This window comes from Dromiciops gliroides, chromosome X (genome assembly GCF_019393635.1).
Source record: "Dromiciops gliroides isolate mDroGli1 chromosome X, mDroGli1.pri, whole genome shotgun sequence".
NCBI classification, from domain to species: Eukaryota; Metazoa; Chordata; class Mammalia; order Microbiotheria; family Microbiotheriidae; genus Dromiciops; species Dromiciops gliroides.
The window spans coordinates 82,931,181-82,950,159 of NC_057867.1; the positions used below are offsets into that span (position 1 = coordinate 82,931,181).

General features: G+C 43.1%; 1 protein-coding gene across 2 annotated transcripts in view; it reads right to left on the reverse strand.

Annotated features, from left to right (window-relative positions):
• The window catches only part of LOC122733417 (structural maintenance of chromosomes protein 6-like), a 33,882-nt gene extending 26,520 nt beyond the window's left edge, over nucleotides 1–7,362 (reverse strand). The window contains exons 1-2 of one of the 2 annotated variants that reach the window (XM_043973790.1): nucleotides 7,168–7,362; nucleotides 2,252–6,426 (exon numbers count right to left, since the gene is read on the reverse strand). In XM_043973790.1, coding sequence (XP_043829725.1) covers nucleotides 3,178–6,405 — 3,228 coding nt within the window. In that variant the 5' untranslated portion in view covers nucleotides 6,406–6,426; nucleotides 7,168–7,362 and the 3' untranslated portion in view covers nucleotides 2,252–3,177. Of the gene's footprint in view, nucleotides 1–2,251; nucleotides 6,427–7,167 lie in introns of those variants that run through there. The other variant, XR_006353840.1, reaches the window with a different exon arrangement.
• Between the last annotated feature and the right edge of the window lie 11,617 nt (nucleotides 7,363–18,979).

An 18,979-nucleotide genomic window follows, 5' to 3' on the forward strand; every position in this document is an offset into this window, starting at 1 on the left:
CCGAAGGAAACCACAATCAGAGGGTAAGGAGTCAGAAAATGAGTGGTGAGAAAAATAATGGGCAAAAAATACTGGAAGTACTGCAGATTCCAGGAAGAAAACTCAAAGAATTTGAACAAAAACAGATAAACCAAAAGGAAAAACAGTAACAGCAGAAGGAAATAAGGCCTCCAAATCTATTAAACAAGTTCAGACATCAGTTCATGAACAAATATAAAATGAAAAAAAAAAAAGAAAACGATACAACATTTAATAAGACAGAAAACTCTGGAATCTGAAAACCTGGAACCACAACATTCTATTTCTGAGTAGTTCAAAAGAGAAATGAGCATTATAAAAGCAGAATCTATGTCCTGAACAGCAAAAATAATGTATAGAATAGAAAAATTTGAATGTGCAATGAATAATAAGCCTCACCAAAGAAACGAAAGAGAGAATAATAAATTAGGAATGTAAATACACAGTAGCGGACAACCTAGAAGAGGAGTCAAACACAACATTAAAAGAAAAAAATGCTTATGATGCAAGCCAAATATGGATTTCAAGACAGGATGTGTAGAGATAACATAAGGATCATGGTCTCCCAAAAGAACACAACAGGACAAAAAAACCTTAAAACCATAATGAAATAATAGAAATGTCTAGAACTTCTAAATATAGTGTAACGATTGGAATGACGCCATCTGCTGGAGACTTACTGTAGGAAAGCTCCAACATGAGGAGAGTGCCTCTGAGGGCAGGACCATGCATCTTTTCTTTGGCATCAGGAAGTGACGTTTGCTTGTGGGAGGAAGAAGGGGGAGACTGGCACCCTGGCTCACTCTCTTTCCTGAGGACTCTGGTGGAGAAGGGAGCTAGGAATGCTCTCTCACTTTAATAGATAGATGAATCTAGGCCTTTTTCTCTCTCTTTACCAAATTCTTATTCTCCTTAATAAATGCTTAAAAGTCTAACTCTTTCTAAAGCTTATAATTTATTGATGACCACTCATTAGATATTTTAGACAGTATAGCTAGAATTTTACCCCTTACAATAGAAAACGAAATTCCAATTGAAAGAATTCAGTTTGCTTCCAGAAAATAATCCAGGGCTGCAAACTCCCAAGACATATAATGATTAAATTTCATTAATTTAGAAATAAGAAGTTCTGTGAGTCATCAGGAGAAAGACCTCCAAATACAAGGTACGGACATTCTAACAGCAGAAGACTATTCTATACCCAGTAGAAAACATAGGAGGGAATAGAATAACATGCTCTGAAGAGCAATGGAGCTCAGGATGCAGCTATACAGAGGATAGCCACTCTGTCCTGCACATCTGAGCATTAGTAACCATACAAGACAAAAGATGGAGAGAAAAGAAGAATCTGAAACATTTTTTAGAAAGAAAACTGAAACTGAAGAGATTATTTACCTTTCGAACACCCCAAATGACAGAAATGCAAGAGTGAATAAATGCATCAGGCAAGGATAGTAATAGCAACACAGTGAAAATGGAGAAATAGATCAACAAGACTTCTTTCTAAATGTATACAGGGAGACAGAGGTGACGTAAAAATTTGGTAGAGGTAAAAATGAAGAAGATAATGGGGTATTATGAACAGAACTTGCCAACATCTTGCTTATAGGTGAATGCTTCTTTTGTGGGACTACATTACAATATGGGAAGGTAGATAAAAAGGAGGGGAGGGGATTAGGGGGAAAGAGAAGAATGATACCTCAGGATCAAATCAAGGGCTGGCAGTGAAGGGAAGGTGAACTCTGTGAACTCAGAAAGAGAAGGGGTGAGAAAGACTGAAAAAGATGAGGAAAGGAAGGAGGCCTTACTTTGGGAGTGACAAGGGGTTCAACTGATGAATGTTCCTATGGGTAAAGGGAGATAGGGATGAGGCCCAGGAATATGGTACTTGAAAAAGCCATTTACCCTGGGGGTGGGGGTGGAGAGTTGGAACCCCTGGGACAGCTGGAACCTGAAAGTGGGAGAGCATGGACACAGAGAGATTTCTGGGCAGATACAGTAAAGTAAATGAAGGAACATACTATTTACAATTGAAGAAGGAACTTGAAACTGAAAAGCTTCTGCACAGAAAACATTAATGCATCTAGGATAAGAAGGAAAGTGGTCAAATGGGGGAAAAAATTGTATCAAATTTCTCTCATAAGGGTTTTGTATCCAAGATGTGAACAATTATATATATATATGTGTGTGTGTGTGTGTGTGTGTGTATACATACATACGTGCATATATATATATATATATATATATGTAGCCATTTCTCAATATATGGTCAAAGGACATGAACAGCTGTCAAAAGAACTACAAAGAATTTACAACTGCATGAAAAATGCTCCAAATGACTAATAAGAGAAATGAAATGCAATTAAAACAATCAAAGTTTCACCTCACACCCTGCAAAATAGCAAAAATGACAAAACATGGCAAGAGTCGATGTTGGAGAGGCTGTTGGAAAGACAGGCACAATGATACATTGTCAGAATTGTTAAATAATACAACTATCTTGGAAAGCAATTGGGAGTTATGCAAATAAAGTGACTAAAATGTCCATACCCTTTGAACTAGGAGACTCAGTTATTGAGCTTACTTCCCAAGGAAGCCGTCAATAAGAAAAAAATGTCCCCACATACTCCAAAATACTTACAGCAATACTTTATGATATCTAACAACTGGAAACAAAGTAAATGTCCAAAACCTGGGAATGCCTAAACAAATTGTAGTGCATGAATATAACAGAATATTGCTATGCTGTAAGAAATGATGTGTGATGCTCACCTAGAAGCATGGAAAAAAAATCTATATATTGATTCAGTGATGTAAGAACAAAAACAAACACAAAAACTACAACAATATAAACAAACGGAAAGAACAACACCCCCCCCCAAAAATCAAAATTGTAAAGAACAAGTGGGACTCAAATAAAGAGATATGATAAGACATCCCAAAATAGCCCTTCATAGGTGTTAAATATTGCCCTTGTTTTTACACACACATACCAATCAGCTGTGCTAACTTTTGTCTTCTTTTTCCTCTACAAAAGTACTATTTGCTATATGGGATGGCTCTCTGGGAGGTGGCAAGGAGGGATACATGGAATACTACAGTGATGTAAGAAACAGAAAATATCAACGAAAACTTATTTTTAAAAATTAGACATCAGCTTCAATCATCTTCCTCCTGACTATCTGGCTGGTTGGTCAGGGTTTGCTGGACATTTTCAGCATCTGGCAATTGGAGTATTCTAGTTAGTGGACTTGAAGGAAGAAAGCTCAAGTTTTGTGGAGTGAGCCCGATGAACTGTCGGTACTGCTGGGAACGTGCAATCTTGAGGATAACGTCCATGGCAATTCTGCTATCGACTGAGTCCATGCAGACATCAAATGCATCCAGGCATCTGAAGGGAAATTCTGTGATGGACCATAAAGTAATGATGAAAAAAAAGTTTGAAAAAGCTGTTTCACTCTCTGATAGGAAGTGGAGATTATCCAAAGCAGCTTTACTTCTTTCTTTAGGCAGGACTCTTATGGAAAGGGTTTCATTTTTGTGATCGAAGCTCATTTCCCCAGAGTAGGACCACTCAGATAGTAAGCTGTCAAAGTACAACTTGCATCGTAAAGCAAGACTTCTTCTAAATTGCTGGTATATTTCATATCTTTGGGCTGATGTTTGATCCAATGAGTTAATGCACTTTTTCAAATTCTTCACTTTCACATCTATACCCTGATACCGTTCTTTTATTTCTTGGTACTGCCTTATTATTTCATCTCTGCTTCTATGAGTGCTGATTTCTGCTTTTATCTTCTGTTTTAACGTAATAATTTCTTTATCAAGATCAGAGGCACTTTTGCTAACTTCTTTTCGCTCTGGGCAGATGTATTTGGCCTGAGTAAGCTCTTTCTGCAGGTCTTTCTCTTTCATAGTCAGCTCTTCTTTTTTCGCTTGGAGAGAATCCAGGTGTTGCTTAAGCCTTTCTTCATACTGCAGCATGTATTGTTTTTCAGCATCCATTTCTAAATTGGCCTGGTTTAGTTCTTGTTTAACAGATTCTGTTAATTCTGAAACTTGACACATTTTTAATTTAATGTTTTCATGTCCCTGTTCGGCATCTATTTTCTGTTTTCTTAAATTCTTCATCTCTTCCTTTTGAATTGTCATCTTTTCTTCAACCTGTTTTATCTGTGTTTTACTTTCTCGTGCTTCTGGCTGGTTTTCTTCATTCTCCAGATCTCTTATTTGCATGTTGATTTTTGTCACTCTAATCTTCATTTCTTTTAAATGCAAATGATGAGCATTAATAGTTTCTTGATTCTTTCTGATATCATCTTCGAGTACACATGCATGTTGCTGATAGACAGACAACTGTGCCATTGTATTTTCAATTTCTTTCTCCAAATTCCTTATTTCTATTTCCACATCAATCAAGTAGGTAGGTCTAAATTTTTCAGATGAGTAATAGCGTCGTTCAAACACCTGGTCACCATCAGCAGTGAAAACTTCCTTACAGTTCTTGGGGGGGCTCTGAGCCTGCATCACTGCACGAGCCAAAGAGTTACTTTTAATGAGCAGCACTGACTCTATTCCTCTCATGTCAATCAAAGCATTGGCCACCACTGCATCATCTATTTCTAAAGCTGAGAGAACTGTTGGAAACTCTGGGTGAGAGGCTGCTCTGTCTGTTACATCATACACCTCACTCTTAAATGCTGACACGATTATTGGTGGTCGTGAAGAGCCTGGTGGATAAGACTTTTTCATGAGCTCCTTAAGTACTTGCTCATCTTTATGGTTGTCACAACAAAAGGCAAGAAGAAGATCTTTTAGACAGGATTCAATAGCCAAAGCAAATTCAGAGTCCCGAGGGCGAATGTAAGCTCCTAGTGGGCCTATAGGTTTGGAAGTAAAGTGCCCTTGTCTATGGGCTTCATCTACTTCTTCAAGAAGGGCTGTAATTTGTGGTTCAAATCGTTTCAGTGGATCAGTTTTACAGTCTTTTAGTCGGTTTAGCTGTTGTTGCTCATCATTCAGTATCTGCTGGATATCCAATACTTCTGCCCTAAGTTGAGAAAGTTCTTCCTTGTTTTTTTCTATAGCTTGCTGGAGATGTTCCATCTCTTGAACAAGCGAATCTTCTTGATCCTTAAGGTTCTTTTGCTTTTCTGTCAACATGAAAATTTTTTCCTCTTTTCCTGATTTTTCTTGTTCAGCACTCTTTTTCATGTCTTCCTTTTGGTTGTGATGTTGTTTTGCCTGGTCTAATTTTTTAAATTCATCTTGGGAAGAATTGTATAAAACTTCAGCATTCTTACAGGCCTCTTCTTTCCTATTTACATCTTCTTTTGCCTGAATGCATTCGGTCTCTAATGCAGCAGCTTCTTTGTTTAACTGCTCCAAGTGCTCCTCAATGTCTTTAAACTTCTTGGCTGCTTCATTAAATTTGACCCGACAGGCCTCCAATTTCTCATTTAAACTGACAGTCTGCTGATCTCCCAGACTTATATTACTTAACATCTCTTCAATTTGTTTTTCAGATTCATTCACCAGTGCCCAAGCCATCTCATGTTTCAAATCCTCTAATCTCTTCCTTGAGGCAACCATACTCTGGAAACACTCTTCTATCTGTATGCCCTGCCGTTTTAGTTCCTGAAGCTGCTCTTCTCCTTGTCTTATCTGACTCTGAGTCAAGGCTTTCCTCTCCATAATGCACAAGTAATCCTCACTCATCTGTTCAAGCTGGGTCACTTTCAGAAAGAACTTGTATCTCTCAGCATCACTTCTGGTCTCCAATAACTGCCTGCCCATCTCTTGTGGTAAAATACATGCTGGATTATCTACCCGTATATTGAAATGATCAACAATGGCCATCAGCTCTGCTTTCTTAGAAGAAATCAGATTTCCTGCTTGGTCTTTTAGTTTGTAACTTGCAAACCCACTTATACTGATGCTCTGCTGTATGATTATGGAGGCCCCATACACCTCAGATTTGAAAGCATCATCTCCTCTGTTCCTTAATATGATGGAGATGGTGGCTGAAACCTCTCCATCTTTCACAAACTGTCTCAAAGACGGTCCTAAGTATTTTCCACCAAGCCCGAGGTAGAGAGCCATCAGCAACGCACTCTTGCCCCTGTATCCCACTATGAAGTTGACATTGGGCCCCAATTTCACCGGCCCCAGCATGGCATGGCACATAAAGTTCTCCAGCTGGATACTCTCAATGATGCCAATCTCCCCTGAGGCCAAAGGAGCAGCCTCCTCTCCTTGAGAAACATCCTGGCTGAGGTCCCTCTCCTTCCTCTCCTTGTCCTCATTCGAGTCACCCTCTGGCCCTGGCCTTGCGCCTTGCTGCTCCTCTGCAGCAGGGGGGATCTGGTCCTCTCTCCTCTGAGCCATTGGGTCAGTGGCAGAAGAAACCTGTGAGGACGGGATGACCCTTCTAGCACTGTTTTCTCCTTCTCCCTTCTCCATCCCCCCTCTCCTGACACCTCCTCCCCCTGTGCCTCCCCCGTCAGAGGCTCAACGGGAAGGTGACTAGGCGGCCTGCAGGTCTCCTGCTGGAGCCTGGCAGCCGCGGCCCAGCCCGGGCTTTCTACGCTGGCACGGCAGGGACGGACCGGGGAGGCCTCCTCACGGCCTCCCCGCAGCGGCCGCGCCGCGCAAAGGCCGGAGGCCCGAGACGCGAAACGCCCACGCGCAGAGCGGAGCGGGCCGCGGCGGGAGGACGCCGCCGTCCCCGCCCCCGCCGCCGCCCCCCTCCCTCGCCCTCACGACCACGCGAGTCCGAGCGCTGCCTCCCCCCCCTCCCCGGGGTCAGCCAGAGACCACCCACAGGCACCAGACCCCCAAATCCGCGGTAGACATGCCCCCGCAGACCTCCTCCTCCTCCTCCCGGCGGCGGCGGCGGCGGCGGGGGAAGGGAGAGGAAGCCCCCGAGAGGTGCAGCTGCGCGGGGGCGGGCACCAAGGAAGCCCGAGCCCACCAAGGCCAACAGAGGCGGCGGCAATGGCGATGCTTGGCCTCCGGTACAGGAGCTCCGTTCCCCCCCCCCGCCCCCCGCCTCGCCCCCCCCTTCGTCCCCCCCTTTCGCCCCCGCCACGCAGAACCCCTCCCCTCCCCCTCACGACCACGCGAGCCCGTGCGGCAGGGTCCCCTCACCACTCAGCCCGAGACCACCGGCAGCTCCCAGGTCCGGACCCCGATCTGCCGATCTGCGGATCTGCCGATCTGCCGCAGCCACTGCACCATAGGATTCTTCCTACGCCTGCGCAGTAATCTGGGCGAAAGGGAGGGGGCCGCGCGTTTGCGCAACAACCTCTCTACTGCGACCCTCAGTCTGTGGCGACAGCTCCGGAGTAGCCCTCCTTCTGCGCCTGCGCAGGGCGCTGGCTCGCTGCGGGGGCGGGGGGGGTGGGCTCGAGCGGTCCTTCCTCCTGAGTGACAGCTTCTCCCCCGCTGCTGCTCCGCGGCGCCTCCCCCCCCCCCCACCCCCCGATGTGTTGGCAGCCCCTGGTCCAAAAGAAGGGAGTCGGTGGTTGGTGAAGAAACGGGGCGTCCGGTGGTGGCCCTCTGTCGGCCTGTCTCGCCTGGACCCCCGGCTGTTCTCTTCCCGAGTGCCTCTCATTCTCCCGTAGCACCCCCCACGGGTTCCCTCATCAGCCCTGGGTGGAAAACTCCCAGGTCTCCTCCACCTGCAGCCCTCCCATCCTCTCCCTGTTTGTCTCTGTTTCCACAAGCTAGCCACACAACAGCTTCTGAATTGATTGTTTAGCACAGCTCTGACCCAAGAACCTGCGCTGGCCCCTAAGACAAAAGCCCAACACTTCTATTGGGCTTTCTAAACCCTTCCCAGTCTCAATCCAACCTCCATAGCTAGGTTGACTCCCCTGTTCCTCCCCTTCTCGAACTCTGTGTATGCTCCAGCCAGACTGACTCGCTTACAATTCCCGATCTGGGTTCTTTTATCTCGCATCTCTGGGCTTCGGCACTGACTGTTCTTTTTTGCCTGGCATTTTCTCCCTCCTCTCCTCTTGGAACCCATAGTTCCCTGAAAGGCTCATTTCAAAATGCTACCTTGTTATGAACCCCCTCCTCCGGTTGCTGCTTATCTCCGAATCTCTCAAAAAGTCTCTGTGCCTTTATATATCCACTTACTTGAATCCCTTCAATAGAACGTAAACTCCTTGAGGGCAAGATAACAATCTTGCCTGGTTCCCAGTTCATCATTGTGGCTGCAGTGCTTGGCAAGTAGCAGGCACCTCATTAAAGTTTATTGACTGAACTGACTGATGATCTGAAGAAAGGCTTGCTCCAACCCTCTGCCTCCCGCACTAGTTATCTCACCACAGCTCGGTAGAAGGGGGGATGGCTTTGCGGTCATTGAACACGATTTTGCAGCCTACCTCTAGCCCATATGACTTATGGGTACTTCACTAGCATCTCTGGATGTCCTATTCATCTGCAAAATAAGGGTAATTGAAAGAGATGTCCTTTAAGGTCCCACTCAATTCTGTATATCTTTGATCCCTTTCCGTCCCCCACCCCCACCCCAAGGAATGGGGGTGGGAATGGAGCTTAAGTATTCCTATAGCTTGTTGAGCCTTTTGCCAAGAAGTGATTCTGGTGGTGTTTATTGACTAAATTTGATCTCTAAGAAATGTAAATGCCCTGGTCAACTCCTAGAATTTTTCCTAGTTGTCCCCTATGGCTGAAACACTCTCCTTTCTCCACTCCAACTACTGACCTCCCTGGCTTTCCTTCAAGTCCTAACCAAAACTTCACCTTCTATAGGAAGACTCCCCAACCCATCTTCAGAGGCCTTCCCTCTATTTCTCTTATCCTGTGTGCAGGTTGCCTTGCATGTTGTCTCCCCCATTAGATTGTTAGCTCCTTGGGTGCAAGGACTATCTTTTGCCTTTTGTTTATCCCCTGTGCTTGGCACAAGACTTGGCTTATTGTAGATGCTTCATAAATGTTTATTGATTAATTGACTAGTCAAAGTATGTGTAAGAGTTAAAGGAAAAGGGGGCAGCTAGGTGGCACAGTGGATAGAGCACCAGCCCTGCATTCAGGAGTACCTGAGTTCAAATCCGGCCTCAGACACTTAACACTTACTAGCTGTGTGACCCTGGGCAAGTCACTTAACCCCCATTGCCTCACTAAAAAAAAAAAAAAAAAGAGTTAAAGGAAAAATGGGCCCTTGATGCCCTCTGAATCAGGGGTCATTCTCTTTGGACTGTGTACAAACAGTTGGATAGGACTGAAAAGCGACTGAACAACAGAACACACCTTTGATATTCCAGTATTTTGTGTCTCACCTGCTTCCCTCTTTCACTGACTTCCTAGTTCGGTCTTTGTGTGCCTACAGGGCACAGGTTAGGGAAGTCCTCCGTGAGGATCACTTATATGATAAATTAGAGAAATGTGCATTTTTTCCAATGGAATTTATGTTCCTTCCTGACATTATCATAGGATTGGGAGCTGGAAAGGATGGAAAGATTATCTAATGAAAACTTCTCATTTTACAGAGGAGGAAAAGAGGGCTCAGAGAGACAGGCACTTATCCAGGATCACACAGATAGGAAGGAGCAGAGTCTGCCTTGGAATTCAGGTTCTTTAGTCTCAATCTAACGCTAGATCGTTTTTTGTAGGTACCCAGAAATGGAGGACCCAAGAGTAACCACCTGCCCACAGTCAAGCCCTAGAACCATAGAATGTGGGAGAAGAAAGGGACCTTAGTGACCATCTAATAAAATTGTCTTATTTTACAGAATGTGAAAAGGGACAGAATTGGAAATGGACTCGTCTCAGGTCTTATGATGATATGTAAAATTATATGTAATTATATGTAAAATCGTATAATATATGTGTAATAAAGAGGCGCATAGAAGGTCATACAAGGAGCCTATCAATGTTGGTCAGACAATGATTAGAGATTATTTTGTCTGCTCCTATTTTTTTTAATAAATTAAGCACTTTGAGTATCAATAAATTGTTTATATAATTATAAAATGTTTCATTAGTACAAAATGTGGCATAAAAATACAAATACCAGGGGCAGCTAGGTGGTGCAGTGGATAGAGCACCGGCCCTGGAGTCAGGAGGACCTGAGTTCAGGTTGGGCCTCAGACGCTTAACACTTACTAGCTGTGTGACTTTAGGCAAGTCACTTTAACCCCAATTGCCTCACTAAAAAAAAATACAAATACCAGTGTACCTTTAAAGTGTAAACATCTTCTGAGTATGTGAAAAAGCAGGCAGAGGTGTCTATTTGGTGTACATGGCTGGCACCACAAATAGCTGAGGACACACCTGTCAATAGGCCAGGCCCTGCAAGCCCCTTATTATATGGCTTGACAAATACTTACTATTAGTCAGTTAAGAGTCATATTAACCCATGCTCTAGCTCAGAACTACCCTAGAAATAGGGATTCAGACTTGAAATGTCTCCTCATCCTTCTTGGGGAAGTTGTCCATGGCTCAGGCATCCCAAGGGTCCCTCATTGTGGCTGGCAGCTGGACCATGTGCATATATATACCTTTAGAACAAGCAGTGGCTTTCTCCACATAGGAGACCCTCAGAACCGACTGGGAAAGGTTCACTGGGATACCACCCCCACCCCCCACTGCTTTTTTTGGGGAGGGGGTGAAGGAGAGAGGTTACAATTCATAGGATTTTGAAGAGGAATAATGACTTGGTTTAAAAGCACCAAAAGAAGAAAAAGAAAAAAACATCAGCCCTCCTCTCCCCTACCCCCCCCCCATGAGACTGACTGTAAGTACATTTCCAACACCAGCTGCAACTGTTGTGGTTCAAATTGTTAACTACAGTGAAGAAATTCCAGAAAGGCCTTTTAAGAAAAGGAGGGTGAGGTAGGGGAGGGTGCAATGAAAATTGTCACCAATTCTTTTCATTAAGGACTGAAGCAACAAGTTGAGGGGTGGGAGTGTTTGTGTGTGTGGCTGGGGTGGGGGGTGGGGAAGGAATGTTTCTCCATGGCTGGAGTTAACGCAGAGGGAGCTATTTCCTATAGAGTCCACACCCCCCTGAAAATCATAATGGCAAATATTCGTTTGGTTCTTTCACAACGTGGGCAGGGGGAAAGAGAATGCAGATGGGGTGGGACATCTTCTGCATGGGATCTCACTTGATATGCAGTCTTTGAGTGGGAGCCTGAGAAGCCCGTCTTCTGGTGCTTGTGGAGCACAGACAGTGGAGAGAAAGTCTGCAGGCAGTGTAAAAACTCTGCTACTTCTTTGACACACAAGGGGGTCGACAGGTGGGCCCTGAGGTTGGAGCACTTGGCAAATGCTCCAATGCATTGTGTGTAGGAGAATGGCTTCTCCTGTGTGTGGGTTCTGATGTGACCCTGCAACAGTCAGAGATGGGTAAAGGCTTTCCCACAAATCTTGCAGTCACAGGGCAGCGTGTGGCTTCACATGTGCATTTTTTTAAGAAGTTTTTTTTTTAGGCAATTGGGGTTAAGTGACTTGCTCAGGGTCACACAGCTGGTAAGTGTCATGTGTCTGAGGCTGGATTTGAACTCAGGTACTCCTGAATCCAGGGCCAGTGCTCTATCTACTGCTCCACCTACCTGCCCCCTTCACATGTGCATTTTGAGGGCACCGAGGCTCAGATATTCCTTCTCAAAGACCTTGCAGATGAAGCACTTCCTGGGCTGGGTTTCTAAACTGTGCTGGAGCTGCTGCTGTTTGGAGGGGCTGGGCAAAGTGGTGTAGGATTCATGGCACTGACCATAGGTGAACTCTGCCTCCTCTTCCAGGGAGACTGGGCTTGGGAGATCTGATCCTTTGTCACTGTCATAATCATCACTGGACAGAGAAGTCAGGTGCAGGGTATCAAATTTTGTCTTTATGCCTGTCTCCAGAAAAAACAGATCAGAGAAAATATTATTTTCATAACGTCTCCTACAGGAAAAACCAGATCAGAGACAGACAGGGAAAACATAGTACCAGTTTATTTGTCCCAAGAACAAGCAAGCATGAATCATGCAGAGACTCCTTCCAAAGCAGGAGCTGAAAGATTCTCTCCTTCTGAGGGTACATAAGGTTTCTTTGCCCACTTGTTACAGGGTGTTAACAGTTTCATTACCGTGATACAAGTCAACCTAAAAGCAAATACTATGACAATAATGGACGTAATGCAAATCAGTTTGAGAATTTCAGTTATAGCAAGTATGCAGGAAATACCAACCAGTTTGATAGCTCCACTTAACAGAAATACTATGATAAGATTAGATGATTCCCAAAAAGGTTTTGGCAAGGAGGAAGATGCCCAGATGTTTTAACAAGATGGGGACTTACTATCCTGGGGAAAGAAGTCAGCAGATAGGGACTCACCTGCTAGATATCTGGGCTCAGTTTGAAATTCAGTCAAAGGGCATTTTGTTCCTATTAATCCAGGGTTTCATAAAATCCTTTTGGATAATAAGGCAGCTCCATCAGATCCAGGTGTTGGGAGAAACAATCACTGTCTGACTCTCCAGTTCAATGTAGTTGAGTTTCTTGCTAGTGGAGAAATGTTTTTTGACTAAAAAGAATTGAGGTGCGGCAATTCTGGGGCTGAGGCTCTATCTCTGACCACTGTGCCTGGGCACAGTACTGGAAATTCAAGTCACTCCCCTCTCACACCAGTCAACCTACTTATTTTCATAGAAAGGTAAAGTGAGCAAGGAAAGAGTCTTACTCAAGATGATATGGCGTAGAAGTAACAGAACATACATTTGAAATTCAGATCAGGGACATTTTCGGCCATGGCATTTGGTTTAGCAATTACTCCCTCCAACTCCTTCTTGTGGTGGGCAGCTATTATCCAGTCTTCTTTGTTATATTGTTTTTTTCTTGAGCCCACCCACCATTGATTGTCTTTGGTCTAAGAGAAATGGCCAAATGACCATCCTTTTATTAAAATGCTGGCATTATTAAGAAAATTATTAAATTATCCAGAAATTATGTCTCGTGAACCTTTTAAAATGCTATAGTTATTGCAGCCATCAAGGGATCAAAGTCTTGCACACTAGATTCTTAATGAAAAATTCCTCTATATATCTTGAGCCCACATGGAGAGTTCTGCACAAGGAGAGTTCTTTGTTAGGACTCTGGCTGTGATCTGACTCTCCCTTTCACCTGTAATTAAATTTAATCTGGGGAAGTTTATATATTTTGTGTCTATTTATCTGTTGTTAACACTGCAGCTCTCTAATTTTCAGTTTCCTCTTGAACGGGCTACAAGGACAGCGTGCATGAAAATGAAAGACTCTGCCGAAGAAGTCCTATTTTTAAAATTGAGTCTCGGAAGTTTTTAGGGGTAATCCAGCAGACATGTGGGGGGCCAACTGAGAAATTTGGGGGTCCACATTGGGATCAGAGCATGGCCATTCTAGTCCTCTTATTAATTTTAAAGAGTTAATACACTTAACACTTACTAGCTGTGTGACCCTGGGCAAGTCACTTAACCCCAATTGCCTCACTAAAAAAAAAAAGTTAATAAGCAGGTGTGGCCCCAAATTTCTGGAAGGTAAATGTTTCATGGAGCACTCTGGGTTTGTAAGAGCAAGTTGTAAGAGTAGCAAGTCTTGTAAAAACTACAAATCTTGGGGAGCAAATTAGGATGAAGCAGGGTTAAAATTCTGCCGAAAAAGAAACCCTCTTAGGGTTTTCAGCAGAGGTCCTGAAGGAATGAAAATCAATGTAGGATTGGGCTTGGCAGAAAATAAACTCTGCTCTGAGCAGAAGCAGGTTGCAGACAGGTAAGTAAAAAAGCAGGACAGGAAGCTCTCCCAAGCAAGTAGTTTTGACCTTAACTTGGATTTCTGTATGTTTTAGTCTGGGTGTTTTGGCTTTGTCTAGGATATAGTGAAATACAGACTATATTATATGGCTAGGTGAGCTGTATTTGGGGTACATTTGCTGAAAAAGAAGGATAAGTAAGACTCAGTAGTTTACAGTTTTGGAGGTAGAATCAGAGAAGTGATCTGTAAGTAAAAATGCCAAATAGTTTTTTTTTCCTTTGGATTTAGCAACTGACAAATATCTAACAAAGCAATCTGACAAAGCAATCCAAAGATAGCAAGGGTTGATGAGGAAAAGCCACTTGGCAAAAGGGAGTTTTTTTGTTACTCCAAAGTTAGATGAATTAAGGTTTAATTGGATCGCAAAGCAAAAGTTTGTAGTGTTAAATGGAATGGATGAGAGCAGGCAGGTGGCGCAGCAGATAAAGCACTGGCCCTGGATTCAGGAGGACCTGAGTTCAAATCCGGCCTCAGACACTTGACACTTACTAGCTGTGGGACCCTGGGCAAGTCACTTAACCCCCATTGCCCTGAAAAAAAAATTGAATGGATAATGAGTTTACTAATCACCTTGATTTGCTTGAGCTTCCTTATAATCCAGGAGAGGCTGAAATAACCAGGGAATCAAAATCAGCCAATCAAGAGGAGGAATGAGTGTTGCTCAAATATGACATACCAGTGATCCTTTGTAGTGTTCACTGGGTGAACCTGGAACACCTCTCCTGTGCCAGCAACCACGGGGCCCATTCAAACTGGTTCATGGACAGAGCTTGCACAAACATCCTGCTTCTGAGTGCTCTGAATTCTTCTTATTCTCCTGCATCAGTTTGTTGTAAAACCATATAAACCACTCTCTAAATCCCTAATCTTTAGAGCACCAGTCTCGGTTCTTGCTGTTCTCCACTTTAAAACTGAATCACAATTGAGGGCATGAAGAGGAGTGACCTGGATACCCCATCACCAAGACCCCCTTTGGGTATATTCCCTTCTCATTCATGACAAACCAAAATCATTCCTCTGGCTTAGTTTTTTTCAATGACCATGTGGCTTATTGAAATCTAGGCATGCATGATCATAGTTCTACACCAGAAAGGGACCTCAGAATCTATTCAGTCCAAAGTCTTTCTATTACACATGAAGCAGGTGTATAGGGTGTTCAAGGAAGACCAGGACCTCTGGTGAGAGGGCTTTCCAAACCCTTTCAAGGCTATTCACCCACCTTTGATGTCTACCCATCACCTAACTCTCATGTATGACTCCAAGAAGCTGTAGCAGGCATAGTAGCCACACCCTGGTAAAAACCATTTGGTGAAAACAACAAACACAAAACCATTTGGTGACAATTCTACCTAAATTGATTTAATTATTCAGTGCCATACTGATCAGACTACCTGAAAATTATCTTATAGAGCTAGAAGAAATAATAACAAAATTCATCTGGAAGAACAAAAGGTCAAGAATATCAAGGGAACTAATGAAAAAAAAATGCACAGGAAGGTGGGCTAGCCATCCCAAATCTAAAACTATTCTATAAAGCAGCAGTCATCAAAACTATTTGGTACTAAGAAATAGAGTGATGGATCAATGGAATAGGTTAGGCACAGGAGACACAGTAGTAAATGACTATAGTAATCTACTTTTTTATAAATGCAAAGACACCAGATTCTGGGATAAGAACTCATTATTTGATGAAAACTGCTGGGAAAACTGGAAGACAGTATGGCAGAAACTAGGCACGGACCAACATTTTACACCATATACCAAAATATGGTCAAAATGGGTACGTGATTTAGACATAAAGGGTGATATCATCGGTAAAATTAGGAGAGGAAGGAATAGTTTACCTCTCAGATCTATGGAGAGGAGAAGAATTTATGATCAAACAAGAGATAGAGAATATTATCAAATGGAAAATGGATGATTTTGATTACATTAAATTAAAAAGGTTTTGTACAACAGAAGCAATGCAGCCAAAATTAGAAGGGAGGCAGAAAGCTGGGAAACAATTTTTACAGCCAGTGTTTCTGATAAAAGCCTCATTTCTAAAATATATAGGGAACTAAATCAAATTTATAAGAATTCAAGTCATTCTCCAATTGAGAAATGGTCAAAGGATATGAATAGGCAGTTTTCAGATTTATTGCCATATGAAAAAATATTCTAAATCACTATTGATTAGAGAAATGCAAAAAAAAATTTTTTTTGGTGAGGCAGTTGGGGTTAAGTGACTTGCTTAGGGTCACACAGCTAGTAATTGCTAAGTGTCTGAGGCCAGATTTGAACTTAGGTTCTCCTAAATCCAGGGCCAGTGCTTTATCTATTGTACCACCTAGCTGCCCCTTTCCTTTCTTTCCTTTTTTTAGAAATGCAAATTAAAACAACTCTGAGGTACCACCTCACACCTATCAGATTGCCTAATATGACAAAAAAGGGAAAATAATAAATGTTGGAGAAGCTGTGGAAAAATTGGAACACTATTGCATTGTTGGTGGAGTTGTGAACTGATCCAACCATTCTGTTTTTGTTTTGTTTTTTGCTTTACTTTGTTTTGTTTTGGTGGGGCAATGAGGGTTAAGTGACTTGCCTGGGGTCACACAGCTAGTAAGTGTCAAGTGTCTGAGGCCAGATTTGAACTCAGGTCCTCCTGAATCCAGGGCCGGTGCTTTATCCACTGAACCACCTAGCTGCCCCCCCATGATCCAACCATTCTGGAGAGCATTTGGAATTATGTCCAAAGGGCTATGGGGCTATGTGTATCCTTTGACCCAGTAATACCACTACTAGGTCTGTAACCCAATGAGATCATAAAAAAGGGAAAAGGACCCACATGTACAAAAATATTTATAGCAGCTCTCTTTGTGGTAGCTCTCTTTGAATTGGAAATTGAGGGAATGCCCATCCATTGGGAATGGCTGAACAAATTGTGGTATATGAATGTAATGGAATACTATTGTGCTGTAAGAAGTGATGAGCAGGCAGATTTCAGAAAAACCTGGAAAGACTTAAGTGGACTGATGCTAAGCAAAATGAGCAGAACCAGAAGAACATCGTACATAGTAACAGCAACATTGTGGGAGGATCAACTGTGAAAGACTTAGCTCTTCTCAGCAATACAATCTAAACAATTCCAGAGGACTAATGATGGAAAATGCTCTCCACATCCAGAAGAAAAAGAACTGTGGAATCTAGATGCAAATTGAACCATACTGTTTCTACTTATTTTTCCTTTTTTGAGGTTTTTTCCTTTCATTCTGATTCTTCTTTCACAACATGACTAAAGCAGAAATATGTTTAGTGTGATTGTACATATATAACATATATCAGATTTCTTTCTGTCTTCGGGAGAGGGGAGGGAAGGGAGGGACGGAGAAAAATTTGGAACTAAAAATCTTATGAAGACGGATGTTGAAAACTATCTTTACATGTAACTGGAAAATAATAAAATACTATTATGGTTTTTAAAAAGTAGACTCTAAGATTTAGAAGCTAATTGGGTATCAATTTATTTATTTATTTCAAAATACATGTTCTAAGTATGTAAAAACCATTTGGCAGATGGACCAAACCAGGTTGAGGATAACTACTCTCAAACCTGTTGGCGTGATAGGAGAATGTCTGTCCTAACCACGTGAAGACCTCCCTCAGTGGAATGGGGGGATGAGAACAGTTTGTTCCAATGACCATGAAGGCAGCTGAAGCAGGCACTGTGGGGTGCTTAGAGCTTGGTCAAATACAGAAGACCCCAAGGTCATGCACAGCATCCCAGGCTATCACCAGTCATCTTGATTTCTGTCTTGCCACCAGACTTCAATGACTCTGGAAGAAAGAGTGAAGCTGAAGACTTGTACCACTATGCCTTGCTTAGATCCAATTCATGTACAAGTGAGCCATCCCTCATCTTCCACTACTTCATGCACTATGAAGTCCTGTGGTGACAGATGAATAATAAAGAAGCAGGCATGGATATACTGGGAGCTGTGGCCAGAACTGTATTCATGCATTGGGTCATCTTCTCACTGGACCAAAGCAGCAGTGGGATTTAGGTCCACCTTGGGTGTCAGAGCAGCCCTTTTAAGGACCAAACTGCTCACCTCCTGGCAAGAGGAAGGGGCTAGAAAAGGTGGCTTCAAAATTGTCTGCTTTATCCAAACTCTGCTCTGCTTATTGCTACATAGGAGGAAGATGGCAAAGATAATTTCCCTCACGTTGGTATATGGCATGTATGTGTGTATGCCGAGAGAGCTCAGCAGGTGCCATATTCAGCTAGTAGTCTTCACTGAAACAAGGCTGGCAAGGGAAGGCTACTGCACTGAAGTAGGAGCTGGATGGATGTTTTTTAGGAGGGGTCACTGTGGTGAAGAGCACCATGAAGCAGGTGGAGTGAGAAGGGCTGCTCCTTTGAAAGGGGAGCAATGGGGAATGTGCTCCCAAGTGCTCTTCTGAGAGTAATGTTCCTATATAATGCTTTCGGATGGCCTCCCTGGGGTTAGACAAAATGCCTTCCAGAGATCAAAGCAAAGTATCATTCTGGGTGGTTTGTTATTGGGGAGAGAAATACAGCTGGTGGGAAACAAAATATTGTTTGGGGGACAGAGTGGTACTAACCTTCAAAAATGTTATTATCCATGTTTTTAAAAAATGTTTTTGGTGAGGCAATTGGGGTTAAGTGACTTGCCCAGGGTCACACAGCTAGTAAGTGTTAAATGTCTGAGGTCGGATCTGAACTCAGGTACTCCTGACTCCAGGGCCGATGCTCTATCCACTGCACCCCCTAGCTGCCCCTATTATCCATATTTTTGATGAATATGTTCCATAAGCCTACAGCCCTCCTTAATAGGAAACTCATGATGCCTTCCATCATTAGGCTACCTGGCCTAATCTGATAACAGTGATTTTCATCCTCAGAGTCTAGAAATGACAGCATCCCTCAAGGAGAACCTGTATGGATCAGTCTCGTGGACATCACCTTGCTGCAAACAGCCTGATGGGAGAAGGCAGTGAGGTAAGAAGCAAGAGCTGATTCAGATTGTCTGCAACAATGATGCCATGGCTCAAGAATAGCACCTTCAACAAGAACAAGTTCTTTTTCAACATGCCCAGTTGGGCCTCTATCTTAAGGAAGCAAAGACAGAAGTTATCATGTGTGAGGAATGATTCAT